Source organism: Ovis aries, chromosome 9 (genome assembly GCF_016772045.2).
Source record: "Ovis aries strain OAR_USU_Benz2616 breed Rambouillet chromosome 9, ARS-UI_Ramb_v3.0, whole genome shotgun sequence".
Taxonomy (NCBI): Eukaryota; Metazoa; Chordata; class Mammalia; order Artiodactyla; family Bovidae; genus Ovis; species Ovis aries.
This window is the reverse complement of record NC_056062.1, coordinates 4,338,136-4,360,202: the sequence shown is the minus strand read 5'-3', so window position 1 is coordinate 4,360,202 and position 22,067 is coordinate 4,338,136. Positions and strand designations below refer to the sequence as shown.

Genomic DNA, 22,067 nt, shown 5'->3' with positions numbered 1-22,067 from the left:
TCTGGCAACCTCCTCCTCAGGTCCCCCTTCTCAGAGACAGACTAAGCACAGGGTGAATACTTCTAGGCCAAAGAGGCAGTCAAGGAAAGGTGTCTGCAGGTGCTGCAGATAAAACTCAGCTTTCTGGCAAGCTCTCACACGTGTGAGTGAAGCCCCTCATGGTGCAGATGGAGCCAGGTTATCATTAGTTGCTAACTCTTTGTGACCCCATGGACGTCAGCACGTCCGGCTTTCCTGTCCTTCACTCTCTCCCAGAGCTTGCTCAAACTCATGTCCATTGAGTCAATGATGCCGTTGAACCATCTCATCCTCTGTCGTCCCCTTCCCCTCCTGCCCTCAATCTTTCCCACCATTAGGGTCTCTTCCAGTGAGTCAGCTCTCCTCATCAGGTGGGCAAGGTATTGGAGATTCAACTTCAGCACCAGTCCTTGCAATGAATATTCAGTATTGATTTCCTGTAGGATGGACTGGTTTGATCTCCTTGCAGTCCAAGGGGCTCTCAAGAGTCTTCTCCAGTACCAGAGCTCAGCCTTTTTTATAGTCCAACCCTCAATATCCGTACATGACTACTGGAAAAACCATAGCTTTGACTATACAGACCTTTGTCAGCAAAGTGATGTCTCTGCTTTTTAATACATTGGGTAGTTTTGTCATAGCTTTTCTTCCAAGGAGCAAGTGTCTTTTACTTTTGTGGCTGCAGTCACCATCTGCAGTGATTTTGGAGCCCAAGGAAAGGAAATCTGACCCTGTTTCCACATTTTCCCCAACTATTTGTCATGAAGTGAATGACGTGGAGGCAGGAACAGGGAACAATGCAGAGGGGGCTTTGGCCCAGGCCAGAGGCCAGCACATCCTTGCAGCCTGCTCTGTTCAGTTCTAAATGCGGCCTTGACTTTTAGTCTTCATGAAACATGTGCTAAGAGGAAAGGAGGAAACACACATTTCTTATCAGTTTTATTAGCTTTAGTTTTGACTTTTAAACATTTAGACATATGGAATATAAATTTCTTGCCTTACACCCTGCTAATGTTAAGAGCCAGTGTGCCTGGCTCTCAACTAATTATGAGTATTAAATAAAATATCATATATAAAAGAAATTCTGCTTCAGAAAACGAGACCATGTGTCTGACCAGTAATTTCGATATCTTTCTTAAAATGCGTCAAAAGCCATCTTTGTACAAGTTTGAAAAAAAGTGATTTGGGGAAGTCACTCGATCAGTAAAGCATTATATTGAAGATGAAAGGTTAAATCTTAGCTGGGAAGAGTAACACATTCAACTATGATAACATTGGCCTGGATGCATTTGTGAAACTATCTTGATAGTTAGCAGACTGGGGTTGAGGGAACAGCAGAGAAAACAGGCAAGTTTCAGTGAGGAAGGAAACCTTTGGATGAATTGAGAGATCCAGGAAAGGCCCCACAGGCAGGTGGAAGACAGCAAGGAGCACCCCCGATGTGTCTGGGGACAGTGGGGAGGAGCTGGGGGAGAGGGCCAGGAAAACCTCAGTGGGGGTTGCACTCTTGAGAACTGTATTGGAGTCGACCTTGGAACTGCCTGCAGCAGAGGGTTAAGATCTAGGAAAGGTGTATGTGTGCGTGTCTCAGTGTACAAGGATTCATTTTGAGACCTTGATAAAAAGTTTCTTCAAATCTTCCTGGCTGAGTGGAGTACATCTCTAATCAGGACTGGAATAACAGAAACCCCCAGCAACAAACACATTAAAAGCATGCAAAAAGGAATGATGCTTAGTATAATAGCCCTTGAAATTGTGTAAGATTCTGAAATGCCTTAATAATTATAAAATATTCAGTCATTGTTACTAGAGATTCAAATGTTAAGTGTAATTCACTGTGTCTCAAGATTTGCAAGTTGGCAGTTTCCAGTACTTTTGAACTCAATATCTATTGAGGCCCCACTTTTCCAGGTATTATGCTCAGCACCAAGATACAGTGATGGACAAGACACAGAGTCCCTGCCCTGAAGGAGTTTAGAGTAGAGTGAGGGCAATAAACTTGGGTACAGACAGAAGAGTCTGAGCTAAAGAATAGCAGGGCCAGAGCATCTGTTGGTCAGGAAAGGGCTCTTCCGCATAGTAATATTTAAACTGAAAGATGCAGGATGAACAGGACCCAACACATTCCTGCATGAGGAAATAGCATGTGCAAAGGCCCTGAAGTTAAAAAAAGTCAAGGAATTTGAGGTACTGGACATCAGCTGGAGAGGTGGTTACTCGGGGCTTTTTTCTAGGCCATAGAAAGACTTCTGGATTACATTCCAAGTTTGACCACTATTATTTACTTGCTAAGTCATGTCTGACTCTTTTGAGACCCCTTGAACTGTCCATGGAATTCTCCAGGCAAGAATACTAGAGTGGGTTGCCATTTCCTTCTCTAGGGTATCTTCCCTATCCATGGATCAATCCCACGGCTCCTGCTACATCTCCTGCATTGCAAGTGGATTCTTTACTCCTGAGCCACCAGGGAAGCCCTCCAAATTTGATGAGAAACCGTGAAAGGGCTTGAGATGGGCAGTGACGTGATCTAACTCCGATTTTAAGGAACACTGTCCGGTGTATGTAGAGCGCAAACCTGGTCAGGAGCCTGTAGTGGAGGGGAATAGTGAGGAGGCTGGGGAGGAGTCTTCACCAGGCAAGTGGCAGAGGTGTAGAGAGCAGTGTGTGGCTCTCAGAGGTGTTTGGAGTAGCACTGATGCCACTTGTTGGACGGCAATGCATGAGAGGGCAGTAGTGAAGGCAGAAGAAAGCTTAGGATTCTCGTTGGAGCGTCTTGATGAGGGTGAATTATGGAGGCGAGGAAGAGCATGGTCAAAAAGCAAGCATTTAGTTTGGTGTTGAGATATATAGAGATGCTTGTGTCTGAGAGGGATTACTGAGTGGGTGGTTAGATGCACAATCCGAAGTTCAGAGAAGAGGGCTAGCCTGGAGCCGTGAATTTTAGACTCATTATCTGACAGATACTACTTAAAGCAGAGAGAATTGGTAAGATGACCTAAGGAGACATTATAAAGAGAGAGGAGAGGAAGATACCGCCTTTCAGATACTCTCAGATGCCCGCAGATAACCACCATTAATAAATCAGGTAGAAAAAAGATCTGAGAAGGGGATTTAGACGGAGTATCAGCAAAGGGGAGGGAGGGAGGCTGATGAGAAGGGAGGGTTTCAAGAAGGAGGGAGGGGTAAGCTGTTGAAAATGTCATGGAGGGTGGAGTTAAGACACCAGGAGAAAAGGAGTCTTCTTTCAAGTTTTTGCTGAACTTGGCCAGAAACATTTCAATAGAGTGGTGGAACAGCAATTCTTTAGTAACTAGAACATTTAGCCAACTAAATATAACGTCTATTCTTCAAACATTTTGAATAAGTGAGATTGAAATTAAGTACTATTATCCTCCAAGTGACTGGAATATTTTGATAGACCTCAAGATTGAACTCATATGCTTATGCCTATAGCTCTCTGATTTTTTTGTTGCTAAAACAGGGACCAAAGCGTCAATGAACACAGATTTTTAGGATGCTTTGATACTTCTCCATTCTTCAGTTATCGCTATCAATCTCAGGCTGAATAGATAAATATGATTGTAAATTTTCACTTGCTATTTATGAGTATGTGGAGTAAATAATTGTAATAGCAGAAACTTTTTTGAACACTTACTGGGTTCAGTGCCCTGTGATATACTTTCTCCATGTATTAAGTGATATAGTTGTAGAATTATTCTCAGTTTTCAGATGAATAAATGAAGTCTTGATGAAATTACATAATGTCCATAAGCAGGCAGAGTCTGGGCATGAAGTTTTAAACACTGTATTACACTGCTAATTTTCAACTCATAAAAATCACTTTGGTTAAAATGCAAATAGTCAAGCATTCCTCTGAAGTTGAGATCAATATTTGTGAGCTAATTTATTTGAAATAAAACTGTTTTAACAGCTACCAACTGACTTGAAATAATAGCTGGGATAAGTTTGTAAAGTCATATGAGGATTATGACTATAGATGGATGAAAGAGTTCAAAAGAAATAAGCATAAAACCAGCTGTTTGATTTTTAGAACCACACATGTGGTTTTCATATTGAAATTACTGCTTCTAGCTATTCATGCAGAAATATCTAAATCTTGAATTAATTTTAAAATGCTGATCTAGGTATTTGGCACAGGCAGAATATCAAAGATGGTGGCTTTAGGTTTTTTTTTTTTTTTTCCTAAAGAGTGTCTATTGACAACATCTAGCCTTTGGTGTCATGCATTCTTTTCTATCTGACTTGAATAAACTTTGAATTATGACAAAAGTGGTATAATATGATTTGTATATTTAAAACTCTTACCATAGCTATTCTAATAATACTGCAATTAAATATACTGAGAGGGCCCTTATATTTTAACTTGCATTCTGTTTCCATGTTTTTGTTGTTTTTCAGTCACTCTGTCGAGTCTGACTCTTTGAGACCCCTTGGACTGAAGCACGCCAGGCTTTCCTGTCCTTCACTATCTCCCAGAGTTTGCTTAAACTCAAATCCATTGAGTCGGTGATGCCATCCAACCATCTCATCCTCTGTCATCCCCTTCTCCTACCTTCAGTCTTTCCCAGCATCAGGGTCTTTTCCAATGAGTTTGCTCTTCCCATCAAGTGGCCAAAGCAGGAGCTTCAGCTTCAGCTTCAGCTTCAGCATCAGTCCTTCCAATGATATTCAGGGTTGATTTCCTTTAGGACTGACTGGTTTGATCTTGCTGTCAAGAGTCTTCTCCAGCACCACAGTTCAAAGGCATCAGTTCTTCAGCACTCAGTCTTTTTTATTGTCCAGCTCTCACATACATACATGACTACTAGAAAAACCATAGCTTTGCCTATATGGACCTTTGTAAGCAAAGTAAGGAGAAGGCAATGGCAACCCACTCCAGTGTTCTTGCCTGGAGAATTCCATGGACAGAGGAGCCTGGTGGGCTGCCGTCTATGGGGTCACAAGAGTCGGACACGACTGAGCGACTAGATGATGATGACAAAGCAAAGTGATATCTCTGCTTTTCGATACGCTGTCTAGGTTTGTCATTGCTTTCCTTCCAAGGAGCAAGCATATTTTAACTTCATGGCTGCAGTCACTGTCTGCAGTGATTTGGGAGTGCAAGAAAATAACATCTGTCACTGTTTCCATTGTTTCCCCTATGCATGAAGTGATGGGATGGGATGCTATGATCTTCATTTTTTGAATGATGAGTTTTAGGTCAGCTTTTTCACTCTCCTCTTTCACCTTCATCAAGAGGCTCTTTAATTCCTCTTCGTTTTCTGCCATAAGAGTGGTGTCATCTGCATATCTGAGGTTGTTGATATTTCTCTCTGCAATCTTGATTCCAGCCTGTGCTTCATCCAACCCGGCATTTCACATGATGTACTCTGCATAGAAGTTAAATAAGAGTGACAATAAGAGGCCTTGATGTACCCCTTTCCCAATTTTGAGCCAGTCTGTTGTTCCATGTCCAATTCTAACATGTTTCCATGGTAGTTACTTTAATATAAAAAAACTTAATTAATGTTTATGTTTTCCATTACAGGGATTTGTTTTATTAAAATCTTTATTGTAATATGTACAAAGTAGTAACCTACATCAGAAAGATAAACAATTATGAGAGGTAACCACTAAAGTTAAAAATGATGCCAAGTCAGGCTCAGATAAGGCAGACATTACATATATCCTTTTTTTTTTCTTTAAATAGAAGGAAAGATTACTATTCAGAAGGGAAAAAATTGTGAAAAATATAATTCTATTTTTAAAACATAAATCATATGACCAAAAGGACCGGCCAAGTGAAAATCACTCAGTTGTGTCTGACTCTTTGCGACCCCATGGACTGTAGAGTCTGTGGAATTCTCCAGGCCAGAATACTACTGGAGTGAGTAGCCTTTCCTTCTCTGGGGGATCTTCCCATCCCAGGGATTGAACCTAGGTCTCCTGCATTGCAGGCGGATTCTTTACCAGTTGAGCCACAAGGGAAGCCCTAAAGGACAGGCAAAAAAAAAAACAAAAAACAAAAAACAACCACAACAGATAAATTAAACTGCATGAAAAAAACAAAAAACCTTCTCTGTAGCAAAGGACACAATTAACCAAGTGAAAAGATAATCTACAACATGGAATAAAATGTTTGCAAATCATTATGACTGATAAGGGGGCTTCTCTGGTGGCAATGCAGGAAATGTGGGTTCTATCTCTAGATCGGGAAGATCCCCTGGAAGAGGGCATAGGAGCCCACTGCAGTATTCTTGCTGGGAAAATCCCATGAGCAGAGGAGCCTGGCTGGCTACAGTCCATGGGTTCGCAGAGTCGAACATGACTGAAGCAACTGAGCAAACACGCATGTCTGATAAGGGATTAATTTCCAAAATAAACGAAGAATTTCTACAATGCAACAAAAACAAAAAACAAAAAAACAGATTAAAAAGTGGGCAAAGGATTTAGGTAGACATTTATCCAAAGAAGATTTACAAATATCAGATAAAAGATGTTCAAATCATGAATCCTTAGGTAAATGAAACTGAAAACCACAATGAGATATCATCTTACACCCATTAGGATGACTGCTGTTTAAAAAAAAAAAAGCAAAAAAAACCAAGAAACAAAGCAAAAAACCAGAAATTAATAATGTTAACAAGGATTGGAGAAATTAGACCATGATTCACTGTTGGTGGAAATGTAAAATGTTGCAGCTGCTAAGGAAAACAGTATGGGAATTCTTCAGAAAATTAGAAGTAGAATTTTCATATGACCCCTTCTGAGTATGTACCCAAAAGAATTGAAAGCAGGGACTTGAACAGATTTTTGCACCTTCATGTTCATAGCAGCATTATTCACAATAGCTAAAAGCTGGGAGCAGCCAGTGTCTCTCAGTGGAGGAATGGATAAACAAAATGTGGTATGTACATACAGTGGAATGTTATTCAGTCTTAAAAAGAAAGAAAATATTGACACATGCTACAACATGATCGAAATTTGAGGACATTCAGTTCAGTTCAGTTCAGTTACTCAGTCATGTCCGACTCTTTGTGACCCCATGAATCACAGCACGCCAGGCCTCCCTGTCCATCACCAACTCCTGGAGTTCACTCAGATTAACGTCCATCAAGTCGTCCCCCTCTCCTCCTGTCCCTAATCCCTCCCAGCATCAGAGTCTTTTCCATTGAGTCAACTCTTCGCATGAGGTGGCCAAAGTACTGGAGTTTCAGCTTTAGCATCATTCCTTCCAAAGAAATCCCAGGGTTGATCTCCTTCAGAATGGACTGGTTGGATCTCCCTGTAGTCCAAGGGACTCTCAGGAGTCTTCTCCAACACCTCAGTTCGAAAGCATCAATTCTTCGGCGCTCAGCCTTCTTCACAGTCCAACTCTCACATCCATACATAACCACAGGAAAAACCATAGCCTTGACTAGACAGACCTTAGTCGGCATTACACCAAGTGAAATAAAGTCACAAAAAGATAAGTATAGCATGATTCCCCATATATGTGATTTAGGACAGTCAGATTAATAGGGACAGAAAACAGAATGGTGTTTGCCAGGGGCTGGGGGTGGGAGAAATGATGAGCTATTGTTTCATAGATACAGAGTTTCAGTTTTGCAAGATGAAAAGTTATAGATGGTGGTGGTGAATATACAATGTGAAGTACTTAATGCCATTGAACTATACTCTTAAAAATGGTTACAATGGTAAATTTTAATATTTGTATTTTACTAGGATTAAAGGCTCCTCTGTCCTGGAATTCTCCAGGCAATAATATTGGCGTGGGTAGCTGTTTCCTTCTCCAGGGGATCTTCCTGACCCAGGGATCAAACCCAGGTCTCCTGCACTGCAGTCAGATTCTTTATCATCTGAGCTGCCAGGGAAGCTCCCCTGCTGCCACCCCCAATAAAGATATATATATATATATATACAAATCATTGTATAAGTGGTGTGGTTTTAAAAAAGATTTCAAAGATGAGAAATGAGGGGGTGTATGGCATTAATAAATAGGAACTAATCTGAAAATATTTTCAGAGCTTTCTCATGCATAATAAAGTCTACATTAATATATAGTGTCTAATTATAAGAAAAACTATGACAAACATAGACAGCATATTAAAAAGCAGAGACATTACTTTGCCAACAAAGGTCTATCTAGTCAAAGCTATGGCTTTTTCAGTATCATGTATGGATGTGAGAGCTGGACCTTAAAGAAGGCTGAACACCAAAGAATAGATGCTTTTGAACTGTGGTGTCAGAGAACACTCTTGAAAGTCCCTTGGACTGCAGGGAGATCAAACCAGTCAATCTTAAATGAAATTAACCCTGAATATTCATTGGAAGGACTGATACTGAAGCTGAAGGTTCAATACTTTGGCCACCTGATGCGAAGAACTGACCCGTTGGAAAAGACCCTGATTCTGAGAAAGATTGAAGGCAGGAGGAGAAGGGGACGACAGAGGGTGAGATGGCTGGATGGCATCACTGACTCAATGGACATGAGTTTGAACAAGTTCCAGGAGATGGTGGTGGACAGGGAAGCCTGGCATGCTGCAGTCCATGGGATCTCGAAGAATCAGACACGATTGAGTGACTGAACAGCAACAGCAAATTATATATAATCAGATATCCAATTATATAATTATGTGTAATGTAAAAATCTCTTGTGTTCTCCTTGGTGCGGAGGATTTTCTGGGAATGATAATGAAAGGAACTGTATACACGAGCTCAATTCAGACGTTCTGTTCTGTTGCAGATCTGTGGCCACTGGTTCCCATGGTTCAGAGGCGCCATGAGGCTTGCTGATTCTTGGAGGCTTTGGCTCTGGGCCGCAACGTTCCTGCTTCCTGTTTCCGCTTCCGTGATGAGCAGGGACAAGCCAGGTATCCAGGTCACCTTTGTGTCCAGTCTCCAAATGTTATTTGTAGTCTTTATTTTTTTAAAAAAATATTAAAATCTTATGGTTGAAGAGGACAGATTAAATCTACAAGTAAAAAACAGATAAGAATTTATTGTTTTCCCCGTTGACCTTCAAGTCACACATTGAGAATGCCTAGATTTACATTTTTCAATATGTCGTAGTCTAAATAGCTTTTGTTTATCTCATTGATGTTTATAAATATAAGTATGCATTTGGCATCCATGTGTCTGTTTCTCCCTTTCGCCTTTAAATGATGTTACTTAAATTATTCAGATGATAATATGGAAACTCATTCCCAGTTAGTATTAAGGGATGTATCTAATGTTAATTAGGGAAAAGTGAAAAAAGACTAAAATAGAAAAAGAAACGTAGCTTAATTATATGTCAGTTTTGTAGTGTCTCAGATGAAGTGAACAGGAAAATAACAGTCTTAGAGCACTTTTTGACCTAAATAAATAATTGTTGTTATTTAGTGGCTGTGTTGTGTCCGATCTTTTGTAACCGCATGGACTGTAGTCCGCCAGGCTCCACTTCCATGGGATTTCCCAGGCAAGAATACTGGAATGGGTTGCCATTTCCTTCTCCAGGGGATGACTCCTGCATTGACAGGTTAATTCTTTACCACTGAGCCATCAGGGAAGCCCTAATATTTACTTGCAATTGTTAAATTATCAACCTCATAATATTTCCAAAGGATTTGAAGGCAATTTGAAATATTTATTTCCATTTCTGATTTTTAGAAATGATCAAGTGGCTAATTTGGAAACCTTTTCTTGAACATTGAGTATGTGTAAGTTACTGAACTAGATGCATTCTATATTATAAAGTTTAACTAGATACGCTGAAAGGCCATTTGTTAAGCAAAAAGAAGCTTTGACTTGACTTTTGTGCAAATGACCACACATGATGAATTCTGACAATAGTCACATATGATGATATGTCCCGAGAGTATGAGTTGTCTTGTGCTTATTCGTTTGAATATTTCTTTCAGAATTTTGGCTAACAAGGTATATACAGGTTTATGACGCACCCCAGTAGAGACTTTTGAGACTTTTATAACAATCTATTATAAAGATATAACACATCTATGTCTCTTGAATATTTTGTAAGTCTTTATGATTTGTCACTAATTTGGCAGGGGGTACATTTCATAAAATAATCTGCATGGGAGTTTGAATATGCTAACACCATACCAAGGGCATCCTGTGGCTCTCCTACGTTTTTGGGGTGGGGGAGCACTTTCTATTGTCAGAAAAATCAGGAATGACTCATGGCAAAAAGTAGTACATAGAGCAGGGAGTTTATCCTGATAATGTTGCTACTCTCCTGAATTTTTTAATAATGTCTCTTCATTTTAAGAGACATAGCAGGTAATGCAAGTAATTACTTAAGCAGAGGGGATAGGACTTTTTTGGCTAGAAAGGTGAGTGAATCAGTTTCCAGGCACATGCTAGTGTGTAACAAGTGTTCCTGATGATGATCTGAAGGATCTACACAAATGATTTTCCAGGTTTAGTGTGAATAAGGATCATCTGGAGTATTTATTCTCTGGTCCCACTCCAGAGACACTTATGATGCAGGGCAGCCAGGGGTGGAATTCAGTAATTGACATTTTTAACCAGCTTCCCAGGTGAATCTAATGCCCTATATTTTAGGAAAATAAAGAAACACTCACCTTTTTGATAATTGTCTCTTGTACCTTATGCTGCCAGGTTCCTTTCATTTTTTATTTGTTTACTTATTAATTTACACTTTAATAACTCTTTTTGGAGGGGTAAGAACATTTACCATGAGCTCTACCCCGGTAAAACATTTCTTTATTTTTATAGCTGATGTGACCTTCCATTTATTTATTTTTAAAATGTATTATTACTTATCGATTTTTGACTCTGCTGGGTTTTCGTTGTTGCAAAGGGTTGTTCCTAGTCGTGGCTAGTGGGGGCCGTGCCCCAGTTGCGGTGCACGAGCCCCTCATTGCAGAGGTTTCTCTGGCTGCGGAACTCAGGTTCCAGGGCGCATGGGCTTCGGTACTTGTGGCACGTGGGCTCAGCAGCTGCAGCTTATGGGTTCCAGGGCACAAACTCAGTAGTTGTACTGCAAGGAGCTTTGCTCCACGGCGTGTGGGATCTTCCTGGATCAGGGGTCAAACTCGTGTCTCCTGCATTGGCAGGCAGATTCTTTACCACTGAACCACCAGGGAGCCCCACACTTCTACGTGTATAATACAGCATTGTTCGCTATGGATCTCTAGAACGTAATCATCTTGCAGAACTGAAGCTCCCCAACCTTGGGATTTCCTTGAATGTGATGCTCCTGTACTTTGCTATCCCAATTCTTTAATCAGGTTTACTGTATATGGGGAAATTGGAATGCATATGTTCTGGCTCAATTTACTCTACGAAATTAATCTTTCTGAAAGATTTTCCTAGGTGTGAATTACAAGTTGATCGAAAGTCTAGTAAGCTTTATGTAACTTGAAGCATGGAGGGAAATGACTAAAGATGAAGAGCTGATTTTATTAGACTGTCTGGTAGGAGGTGCTCGTGAAACAACTCACCCTAAAAGTGCCGTGGAAGTTACTTGATTGAAAGTATAATTTGCATTAATTGAAAACGTCAGCACAGCCTGTCATGAGGATTACTGGAGAGGATGACACTCTGAGCCTGGCCTGACAGGGGCTCTTCTCGTGTCTCGTGTGTCTGATTCACACACAAGATTCCCTTTTTAGTTTCCTCATGTGCAGACCTGTGCGTGTGGTCACTAACCATTTACCGGAGGGAAGTGATTACAGCTAAAAATAAAATATAGCAAATCTGAGGGAGAGGCTAGGATTTCAACTCTGGAGCCTGTGAAGTTGTCAACAGTCTGCTGTTAAACTTAAATATACGAAGGATAATTCGAGTCTTTTAATTGCTTTACTGAACTCAATGGAGTACTTAAAGGTTACCTGCAATATTGGCCCAGTTGGGGTGGAATCAAGAATAATACAGAAAGATTCAATAACACCTTGAAAATTAAAATCCTGAAGCTATTCAGAATTAGTGGTTTCATAGTCTTTGGACAGTGTTACCATTATGTTGAGATTATAAGGCATACTTGAGTGTTTTCACACAGCAGATAAACAATTTGAAGGTGGCCGTTTCAGCTCAGTTGTCAAAAAATGGTGGGGAAGAGACTTGTGTTAACAAATATATATTGCATGCATTAGCTCCAGACTGGCTTTAATCACTTTCTTAAAAATTTCCTCTATGATAGAAGCTTATGTGTCATATGGTTCCTCTTTCTCCTCCACTCTCCTTAATCTAGGAGCTTCTCAGTGATGTGCTGTGCTAAGTGGCTTCAGCTGTGTCCAACTCCTTGCAACCTTATGGACTATAGCCTGCCAGGCTCCTCTGCCCATGGAATTCTCCAGGCAAGAATACTGGAATGGGTAGCCTTTCCCTTCTTCAGGGGATCTTCCCAGCCCTGGGATCAAACCTAGGTCTCCCGTATTGCAGGCGGATTCTTTACCCTCTGAGTGACCAGGGCTAGTAGTGAAGAACCCGCCCACCAATGTAGGAGAAGTAGCAGACACCGGTTCTGTCCCTGGGTCAGGAAGATCCCCTGGAGGAGGAAATAGCAACCCACTCCAGTATTCTTGCCTGGAGAATCCCATGGGCAGAAGAGTTTGGTGGACTACAGTCCATGGGGTCGCAAAGAGTCCGACACGACTGAAGGGACTTCACGCAGGCACGCTCCTTAATCTCAGGCAAGTGTACTAATTACCATCAAAAGTAATAAAAACAGAAAACAAGGTGAGGAGGTATGCTATTATATAGAGAATTCTATTTTATGTTTTGAAGAATTTCTCATACTCCATATGGTACGAGGTTAAGAGTCTTTCCCTGGTGGTTCAGACAGGGTAAAGAGTCTGCCTGCAGTGCAGGAGACATGGGTTCGATCCCTGGGTCAGGAAGATCCCCTGGAGAAGAGAATGGTTACCCACTCCAGTATTCTTGTCTGGAGAATTCCGTGGACAGAGGATCCTGGCGGGCTACAGTCCGTGGGTTTGCAGAGTCAGACACGATTGAATGACTTTCATACGCACACACGCACACACACACAAGTCCTACTGCTGATAAATGTACCTTGTAACGCCTCAATTTTTAAAGTGCTGGAAAGCTTCACAGTTATCAAATAAAGATTATGGCTCCTAACCACAATTATTAAATAAAGCTTCAGAATTTTTAAATAAAGATTATAGCTTCTAACCAAGTATTCTTCTTTGGAGGAACAGCTCTGGACGAAAAATAAACAGCGAAGGTTCTGTGACCCCTTTGTTACCTCTTTGCTAAAATAGTTGTGTTGTGGTTTTTTTCTTGTGTGGTCACTCTTCCATATTTCTTTGGTTATATTCTGGTCTGATGTTCTTTACCTCTTTTTGTTAACCATTGTTTCTCTCCCAACCTAGGATACTCCATAATCCTTTATCAGAGGTATTAGCCAAGTATAGTGTACAGGGGTCCTAAGGACAACTAGTAACAATCAAAAGAAAGGCCTCTGTCAGCCTTAAAAAAATGCAAAGCACCTGAAAGTTCTTACTTTGATCCATTTATGAAAAAAATACAAGCTAGTTCTGCATCTGTGGTAAACTGCTGTTCTTCTCCTCAACTGTAATCCTGAGACAAATGTTGTGTCATGAGTTTTGTCAGTAAAGGTAAAGAGAACAACTTTCCTTAATACCTGTTAGAAAACAAGAGTGACGCCTGTCCGAATGGCTACCCTCAAAGAGATCACAAGTGACGAATGTTGGCGAGGGTGTGGGGAAAAGGGACCCTTTGTACGCTGTTGGTGGGAATGTAACTTTGTCGTGGAAAACTGTGTGGAGGTTTCTCAAATAACTAAAAACAGAGCTACCGCATGCCCCAACAGTTCCACACCTGGGTATATATGTGAAAAAACCCCACTAATTTGAAAAGATACATGCACCTCAATATTCATAGCAGCATTGTTTACAGTAGCCAAGATTTGGAAGTAACCTAAGTGTCCATCAATGGGTAAAGAATAAAGGATAAAGCAGTTACGCACACACAAGCACGTGCACACACACACAATGGAACACTCAGCCATAAAAAGGAATGAAAACTTGCCATTTGCAGCAAGATGGGTGGCCTTGGAGGGTATTATGCTAAATGATATGCCCCGTGGACTGTAGCCTGCCAGGCTCCTCTGTCCATGGGATTCTCCAGGCAGTAATACTGGAGCCAGTTTTCGGTTCCTTCTCTGGGGAACCTTCCTGACCCAGGGATCAAGCCTGCATCTTCTTCACTGGCAGGCAGATTCTTTACCACTGCGCCACCTGGGAAGCCCATAAGTCAGACAGAGAAAGACAGAATCAGGAAAGCAAAATGAACTACCGAATGTAACAAAAAAGAAACGGACCCACAGATGTAGAGAACAAACTAGTGGTTCCCAGTGGAAGAGAGAGGGGGTAATACAGGGGTAGGAGATTAAAAGGTACAAACTATTATGTATAAAATATGCTACAAGTATAAGCATTGGTGCTTGGAATATAGCCAATATTTTATAATAACTATAAATGGAATATAAGCTTTAAAAATTATACAACTATGTTGTACACTTGAAACATATAACATTGTACATCAACTATACCTCAATAAAAAAGAAGAGTGATAAACAGAACGCCTGTGAAACTGGACAGACTCAACTGTGATTATAGAGGTAATAATTCCATAATACTGGAGAAGGAAATGGCAACCCACTCCAGTTCTCTTGCCTGGAAAATTCCACGGATGGAGGAGCCTGGTAGGCTACAGTCCATGGGGTCACAGAAAGTTGAACACGACTGAGCAACTTCACTTTCTTTCTTTCTATAATTCCTTTTGGAGAAGGAGGTGGCAACCCACTCCAGTGTTCTCGCCTGGAGAATCCCATGGACAGAGGGGCCTGGTGGGCTGCAGTCTATGGGGCTGCAAAGTGTCGGACGTGACTAAGCAACTCACACACACAATTCCATAACACAGTATGTGTACTCCTGAAGATGCGAAGAAATAGAAAAAATAAAGCAGTCAAAACAGACAAGAGAGAGAGATGTTGCAGTTTCTCAGGAGGCAGCTGATGCCCTCCTTCCCTTCTTGTGTTGCACAAGTTGCTCCCATGTAATCCCTTCCATCCCTGTGCTATTTGAGAGGAGAAAGAAGGAATACAAACTGCCTTTCATGAATACCAAACTGACGACTTTTACATATAAGTGGGCATGGAAAGACCAGAGCAATGATAGGAAAAATATGTTTTGAAAGGCATGTGATCTAGTTTCTGGACTAGAACGCTTACCAGTTGCATAGGAGGCCAAGTCAGCAGGTGAGAACAAGGAAAAGGATTTAGAGATTAAGGGAACAAGTGATTTTTTTCAAGCACATGTTTCAAACTGAGAGCGAGGACAAAATACATTTCTACTAAATAAAGAGAATATCATAGGTACTCAGCTTGTCTGGAATGTGATTTTGAGAGGCATGTACAACACAGGGGGAAAACAGGACTATGGGGAATGAATTTTTAATCACTGCCATCAAGTCACTGTGTAATCTGGGGGGAAGTCACATAACTTCTCTTAAATGACTAGTTCTCAGGCCCTCAGGTTTCTAATTTTTAGAGGAAGAGAAGGATAAAGATCTTTTTAAAATATATGTAATTTTTGTAGATAATCTCAATGAAATCAGATAATCTTTCCCAAATCTGACCTAACCTTCCTGTCTGATGCTTTGCCCCCTTGCAGTATCCTTCCAACCCTAGGAACTGCCCGGGTCCTTCAAGCTAAGTCAGACAGAAAGGGGGTCTGACAGTCACCGACAGCATCTTAAGATAAATCTGCCAAAGACTTCTGCATTAACATTTGAAAAGATCTGTTGATTAAGGGCCCCCAAGTCGTGCATCTTTTGTGGGTGAATTTTAAGTAATTACTTTTGAAAGGTTACCACGAGCCCTGAAACGCTACAACCTGCCTAAATTCTGTCTATCTGATAGAATGCTTGGATATTTGGGTCTTATCAGTAGTCCTTCAAGATACATTTACCCCAAAAGTATGATTTACTTTCTATTAAAGTGTGTCATTGCTTAAAGAAATTAACATATCCAATTTTTTTAATATCTGCTTCTATTGGATTGCCTTTTTTATGCAATGAACCATGAGACCCATGCATACAACTTATTGTACCTTGAGTCTTACACCCAAGGAATTAACATTTAGTTGTTTTATTTTCAACAGAAATATAGGTGACTTACAATATTGTGTTAGTTTCAGGTGTACAGAAAAGTCATATATATATAAACATATATATACATATTCTTTTTCAGATTCTTTTCCGTTATAGGTTATTATAAGATATCGAGTATAGTTCCCTGTGCTATATAGTAGGTGCTTGTTGTTTATCCATTTATATATAGTAGTGTGTATATATGAATCCCAAACTTCTAATTTATCTCTCCCCACCTTTCTCTCTTGGTAACTGTAGAAGTTTGTTTTCTGTGTTTGTGGGTCAGTTCTGTTTTGTAAATATGCTCATTTGTATCATATTTTTAGATTCCACATATAAAGTGATATCATGATATTTGTCTTTGTCTGACTTACTTCACTTAAATTAACATTTAGTTTTCATTTTTTTTTGTTCAGCTTTTCATAACAGAACACATACTAGAGATATAAAGCTGTATTTGATTTTTATAAACTGAAGACTTTAGTGAAAAGCATTTTCATAAATATTACTGGAAATGTTCAATTTTATTTACTTCAAAGTGACAGGTGTATTATCTTGGCATCATCATATATTCATTAAGTCTGCAGAAGAATTTAAATAAGATATATACTGTTTCCAACTTGGCAATAAGCTAACATACCTTCCACTCATTACCAATGCATCATAGTAGGAAGTTCCTTCCATGGTCTGGATATGTGCTTGCCAATCATCTGTTGGAGTCTCCCTATATACATTGTGAAGAATTTAAAGTTAACCTCATTTACGATAGTCATATAGTCATTCAAGGTCACTGTAAAAAATTTGATCACAATTTTGGTGTTTTGTTTTATAAAAATTACTTTTAGCTTACAGTGCTTTCTCAAAGACAAGCTGTTTTCCTCACTCTGTTGAGGTATTACTCACACAAAGGTCCACAAATCTTAGGTGCACAGTGCAGTGAATTTTTGCATAATGTATTTATACATCTGTGAAACTGCCGCTCAGATCCAATTATAGAACTTTCCAGAACCGCAGAAGACTTTCCTGGATCCCATCCCAGCTGACACCCTACCAAGATAACCAGTACTCTGATATAGATAAGTCATACAATCTCTTGAACTTCATATAAATGGAACTCTAAAGTTTGTATTCTTTGGAGAATGGTGTTTTTTTCCACTTATTATATCTATGAAATTCATCCAGGTCATTGCATACAGCAGTAGTTCATTCTTTTTTATTGCTACACTTTTTCATTGTATATACCACAATTTATTTATTCTTGTCAATGAGCATTTGGTTGTCTCCAGTTTTAGATGCTTATGACTAATGCTGCGAGGAATATTCCCTTCTAAAAGAGCCTTTTACACCATTTCTGTACTCCTTTTTCCTGGGTTATTGACGTTCCAGGTCTTTGAGTTCATGATTATTTAGCTTTAAGAAATGCTACCAGTTTTCTTAAGTGGTTGTACTGATTTCCACTCCCATCAGCGGCAACACAGGGAGTCTTTCCTGCTCCTCATCCTCATTAGCACTTGTGCTGTTCTTTAATTTTTAGGCGTTTAGTGGTCTCGCTGTGATTTTGCTTTGCATTTCCCTGATTACTAATGGCGTTGAGCACCTTTTCCTGTGCAGGTTGGCAATATGAATATTCTCTTTTGTGAACTGCTTATTTATTTATTTTTTTTTTTCACATTATCATGATAGGGTTTTCAAACTTTTCCTAATCAGGTTGTGAAAATTCTTTGTATGTTCTGGATATGATCCTTTGTTGGATATGCATATTGTAATAGTCACTGGATAGCCTTTTCACTCTTTTAACATTGTCTTTTGATCATTAAGATTTCAATGAAGGCCAGTTTGTCAACCTTTTGTGCTTTCTGTGTCCCTATCAATGAACATTTTCTACCCTCAGTTCCTTAAGATTTTACATGTTTCTGTACTCTTTTATTGTTTTACCTTTCACATTTATGTCTAAGAGAATCTCTGGTTAATTTCTGTGCATGGTGTGAGGTAAGGGTTCAGTTTTGTTCCACACTGACATTCCATTGATCCAGAATCATTGATTGAAAAGACCATCCCTTTCCCATTGGAACTGCACTAGCCCTTTTGTGGTAAATCAGGAGACCATGTGTGTACAGGTCTGCGTCTGGACTCTCTGTTCTACTGATTTGTTTATATGTGCACCAGCACTATGTTATAAAAGTCCCTGGTGTACAATGCTGTAGATCCTCTGGCTTCTTCTTCCTCAGTTTTGTCTTAGCTGTTCTAGTTTTTCTGCAGTTCCACTTAAATTTGAGAATCAGCTTGTCAGTTTTCACATACACATTCACATTGGAATACACACACAACCTGCTGGGATTTTAATTGGTCCTGAACTACACCTAGAGATAAAATTGAGAATTGGCATCTTAACAATACTGAGTCTTTCAGTCTAAATACTTGGTTAGTCCATTAGGTTATTTAGGATTTTAATTTCTCTCTACAACACCGTCTAGTTTTCAGTGCAGAGATCTTGATGGGATATTTAGTTTTTATAAAAATGATGATGAACTCAGATAAAAATGGATATGACTTCAATTTTCTTAAAAAAATGGGCAGCATTTACAAAATATCCAGTTTTGTTATTATGTAGGGCTTGTAATCATGTTAAGATCTCTGAGATAGGAGTTTCCAAAGTAGCTAAATATTCTTTAAAAGTACTCAGTGCTATATGTCTTAATTGTGTGTGTCACATCTTATACTTCTGATTAAGTGGTTCAGTTCAGTTCAGTTCAGTTCAGTTCAGTTGCTCAGTCGTGTCCAACTCTTTGTGACCCAATGAATCGCAGCACACCAGGCCTCCCTGTCCATCACCAACTCCCAGAGTTCACTCAGACTCACGTCCATCGAGTCAGTGATGCCATCCAGCCATCTCATCCTCGGTTGTCCCCTTCTCCTCCTGCCCCCAATCCCTCCCAGCATCAGAGTCTTTTCCAATGAATCAACTCTTCCCATGAGATGGCCGAAGTACTGGAGTTTCAGCTTCAGCATCATTCCCTCCAAAGAAATCCCAGGGTTGATCTCCTTCAGAATGGACTGGTTGGACCTCCTTGCAGTCCAAGGGACTCTCAAGAGTCTTCTCCAACACCACAGTTCAAAAGCATCAATTCTTCGGTGCTCAGCTTTCTTCCAACTCTCACATTCATACATGACCACAGGAAAAACCATAGCCTTGACTAGACGGAACTTTGTCGGCAAAGTAATGTCTCTGCTTTTGAATATGCTATCTAGGTTGGTCATAACTTTTCTTCCAGGAGCAAGCGTCTTTTAATTTCATGGCTGCAGTCACCATCTGCAGTGATTTTGGAGCCCAAACAAATAAAGTCTGACACTGTCTCCACTGTTCCCCATCTATTTCCCATGAAGTGATGGGACCAGATGCCATGATCTTCGTTTTCTGAATGTTGAGCTTTAAGCCAACTTTTTCACTCTCCACTTTCACCTTCATCAAGAGGCTTTTGAGTTCCTCTTCACTTTCTGCCATAGGGTGGTGTCATCTGCATATCTGAGGTTATTGATATTTCTCCACTATTTATAACTTGATTTATCCTTCTGGTTAGGTATATTAAGCTGAGGCCATGTCACCACCCTTGAAGTCTACGACGCATTTGTTAAGTGAAGGATTGAGAGGCTGAGCAGTTGACCAGGAGAATGAGTAGTTTCCACTTTCCATGGAAAGTTTGATTTTCTGCAGTTCATCTCAGTGTCATAAAAACTTTGAGGTCATTAAACCCAAACATGAATTTCAGAAAACATGAATTTTTGGAAAAATAAGGTTGTGATTGTAAGATGACAAAATATTTCATCAATTTAGGTTAAGAATTTTCTAGTTATACAGTTGGCTTATTATAAAAACTGGCTGGAATTATGCCTGAAATAGCTATTAATTTCCTAGAATCTTGTTGTTCAGTTACTAAGTCATGTCTGATTCGAACTGCAGCACACCAAGCATTCCTGTCCTTCACTGTCCCCCACAGTTTGCTCAGACTCATGTTCATTGTCTTGATGTTGCCATCCAACCGCCTCATCCTCCGTCGTCCCCTTCTCCTCCTGCCTTCAATCTTTCCCAGCATCAGGGTCTTTTCCAATGAGTCTACTCTTTGCATCATATGGTCAAAGTACTGGAGCTTCAGTTTCAGTATCAGTCCTAATGAATATTCAGGGTTGATTTCCTTTAGAACTGACTGGTTTGATCTTGCTGCCCAAGGGACTCTCAAGAGTCTTCTCTAGCACCACAGTTCGAAAGCATCAGTTCTTTGGTGTTCATCCTTCTTTACAGTCCAAATCTCACATCCATACATGACTACTGGAAAAACCATAGCTTTGACTATATAGACCTCTGTCGACAAAGTGATGTCTCTGCTTTTTACTAAACTGCCTAGGTTTCTCATAGCTTTTCTTCCAAGGAGCAAGCATCTTTTAACATTGTGACTGCAGTTGCTGTCAGTCAGTTCAGTCACTCAGTCATGTCCAGTTCTTTACGATCTCATGGACCATGGACTGCAGCAGACCAGGCCTCCCTGTCCATTACCAACTCCTGGAGCTTACTCAAACTCATGTCCATTGAGTCAGTGACGCCATCCAACCATTTTCATCCTCTGTCGTCCCCGTCTCCTCCTGCCCTCAATCTTTCCCAGCATTGGGGTCTTTTTCAGTGAGTCAGTTCTTTGTATCAGATGGTGAAAAGTATTGGATCTTCAGCTTCAACATCAGTCCTTCCAATGAATATTCAGAAATGACTTCCTTTAGGATTGACTGGTTTGATCAACTTGCAGTCCAAGAGTTTTCTCCAATACCATAGTTCAAAAGCATCAATTCTTCGGCGATCAGCTTTCTTTACAGTCACTTTAACTCACTTTTGCAGTCACCGTAGTCTGAATTAAATTTAAATATACCCCAGATAATAAGAAATTAGTGTATACATGTATAGTATTATATTAGTATATAGGGATGCAATGAATCCACTGTGAGTGAAAGCAAACTTGATCATTTCTTTGAACATCATTAATTGCCTCAACACATAATTAGTATTTTCTCAATGATTTTTTGGAGAAGGCAATGGCAACCCGCTCCAGTTCTCCTGCCTGGAAAATCCCATGGATGGAGGGAGGAGCCTGGTAGGCTGCAATCCATGGGGTCACGAAGAGTCAGACACAACTGAGCAACTTAACTTTCACTTTTCACCTTCATGCACTGGAGAAGGAAATGGCAACCCACTCCAGTATTCTTGCCTGGAGAATCCCAGGGATGGAGGAGCCTGGTGGGCTGCCGTCTATGGGGTTGCACAGAGTTGTACATGACTGAAGCTACTTAGCAGCAGCAGCAGCAGCAATGATTTTTATCTCATTTATTTTTCATTATAGACCACTTTAGTATAGCAGAGTCTGCTTTTGCTATTTAGTTTTATTTTAATAATTTATTTCAGGCTGCTTTAACAAAAATACCATAGTGTTTGGAGCTTAACCTACAGACATTTATTTAACACGGTTCTGGAGACTAAGTCTGAGATCAGTGTGCCAACCTGGCTAAGTTCTTGTGAGAACCCTCTTCCTGAATTCCTCACAAGGTGGAGAGAAAGAACTCCTATTTCTCCAGTTTTTGTAAAGTATATGAATCCTGTCATGAGGGCTGCACCCCTATTACCTCATCCAAACTTAATCACGTCCTAAAGGCTCCACCTCCAAATACCATCAGACTGGGGATTAAGACCTCAGTGTAGGAATTTGGAAAGGGACACATTTAGTTCATTACAGTCTCCTTCTGCTCTAAAGTTTAATATCACTAATACCAAAACCTGAATAGAAGTTGTGTTAAAATAGTAGTAGTTCACTTGTTCTAATATTAGAATATACTTTGAATATGAAAATTTA

At 40.1% G+C, this 22,067-nt stretch overlaps 1 protein-coding gene across 1 annotated transcript in view; it reads left to right on the top strand.

The window, feature by feature from the left end:
* COL19A1 (collagen type XIX alpha 1 chain) overlaps window positions 1-22,067 on the top strand; it is a 488,172-nt gene that overhangs the window by 7,004 nt on the left and 459,101 nt on the right. Inside the window, exon 2 of the mRNA XM_042253848.2 lies at window positions 8,762-8,888. Coding sequence (XP_042109782.1) covers window positions 8,798-8,888 — 91 coding nt within the window. The 5' untranslated portion in view covers window positions 8,762-8,797. The remainder of the gene's footprint in view (window positions 1-8,761; window positions 8,889-22,067) is intronic.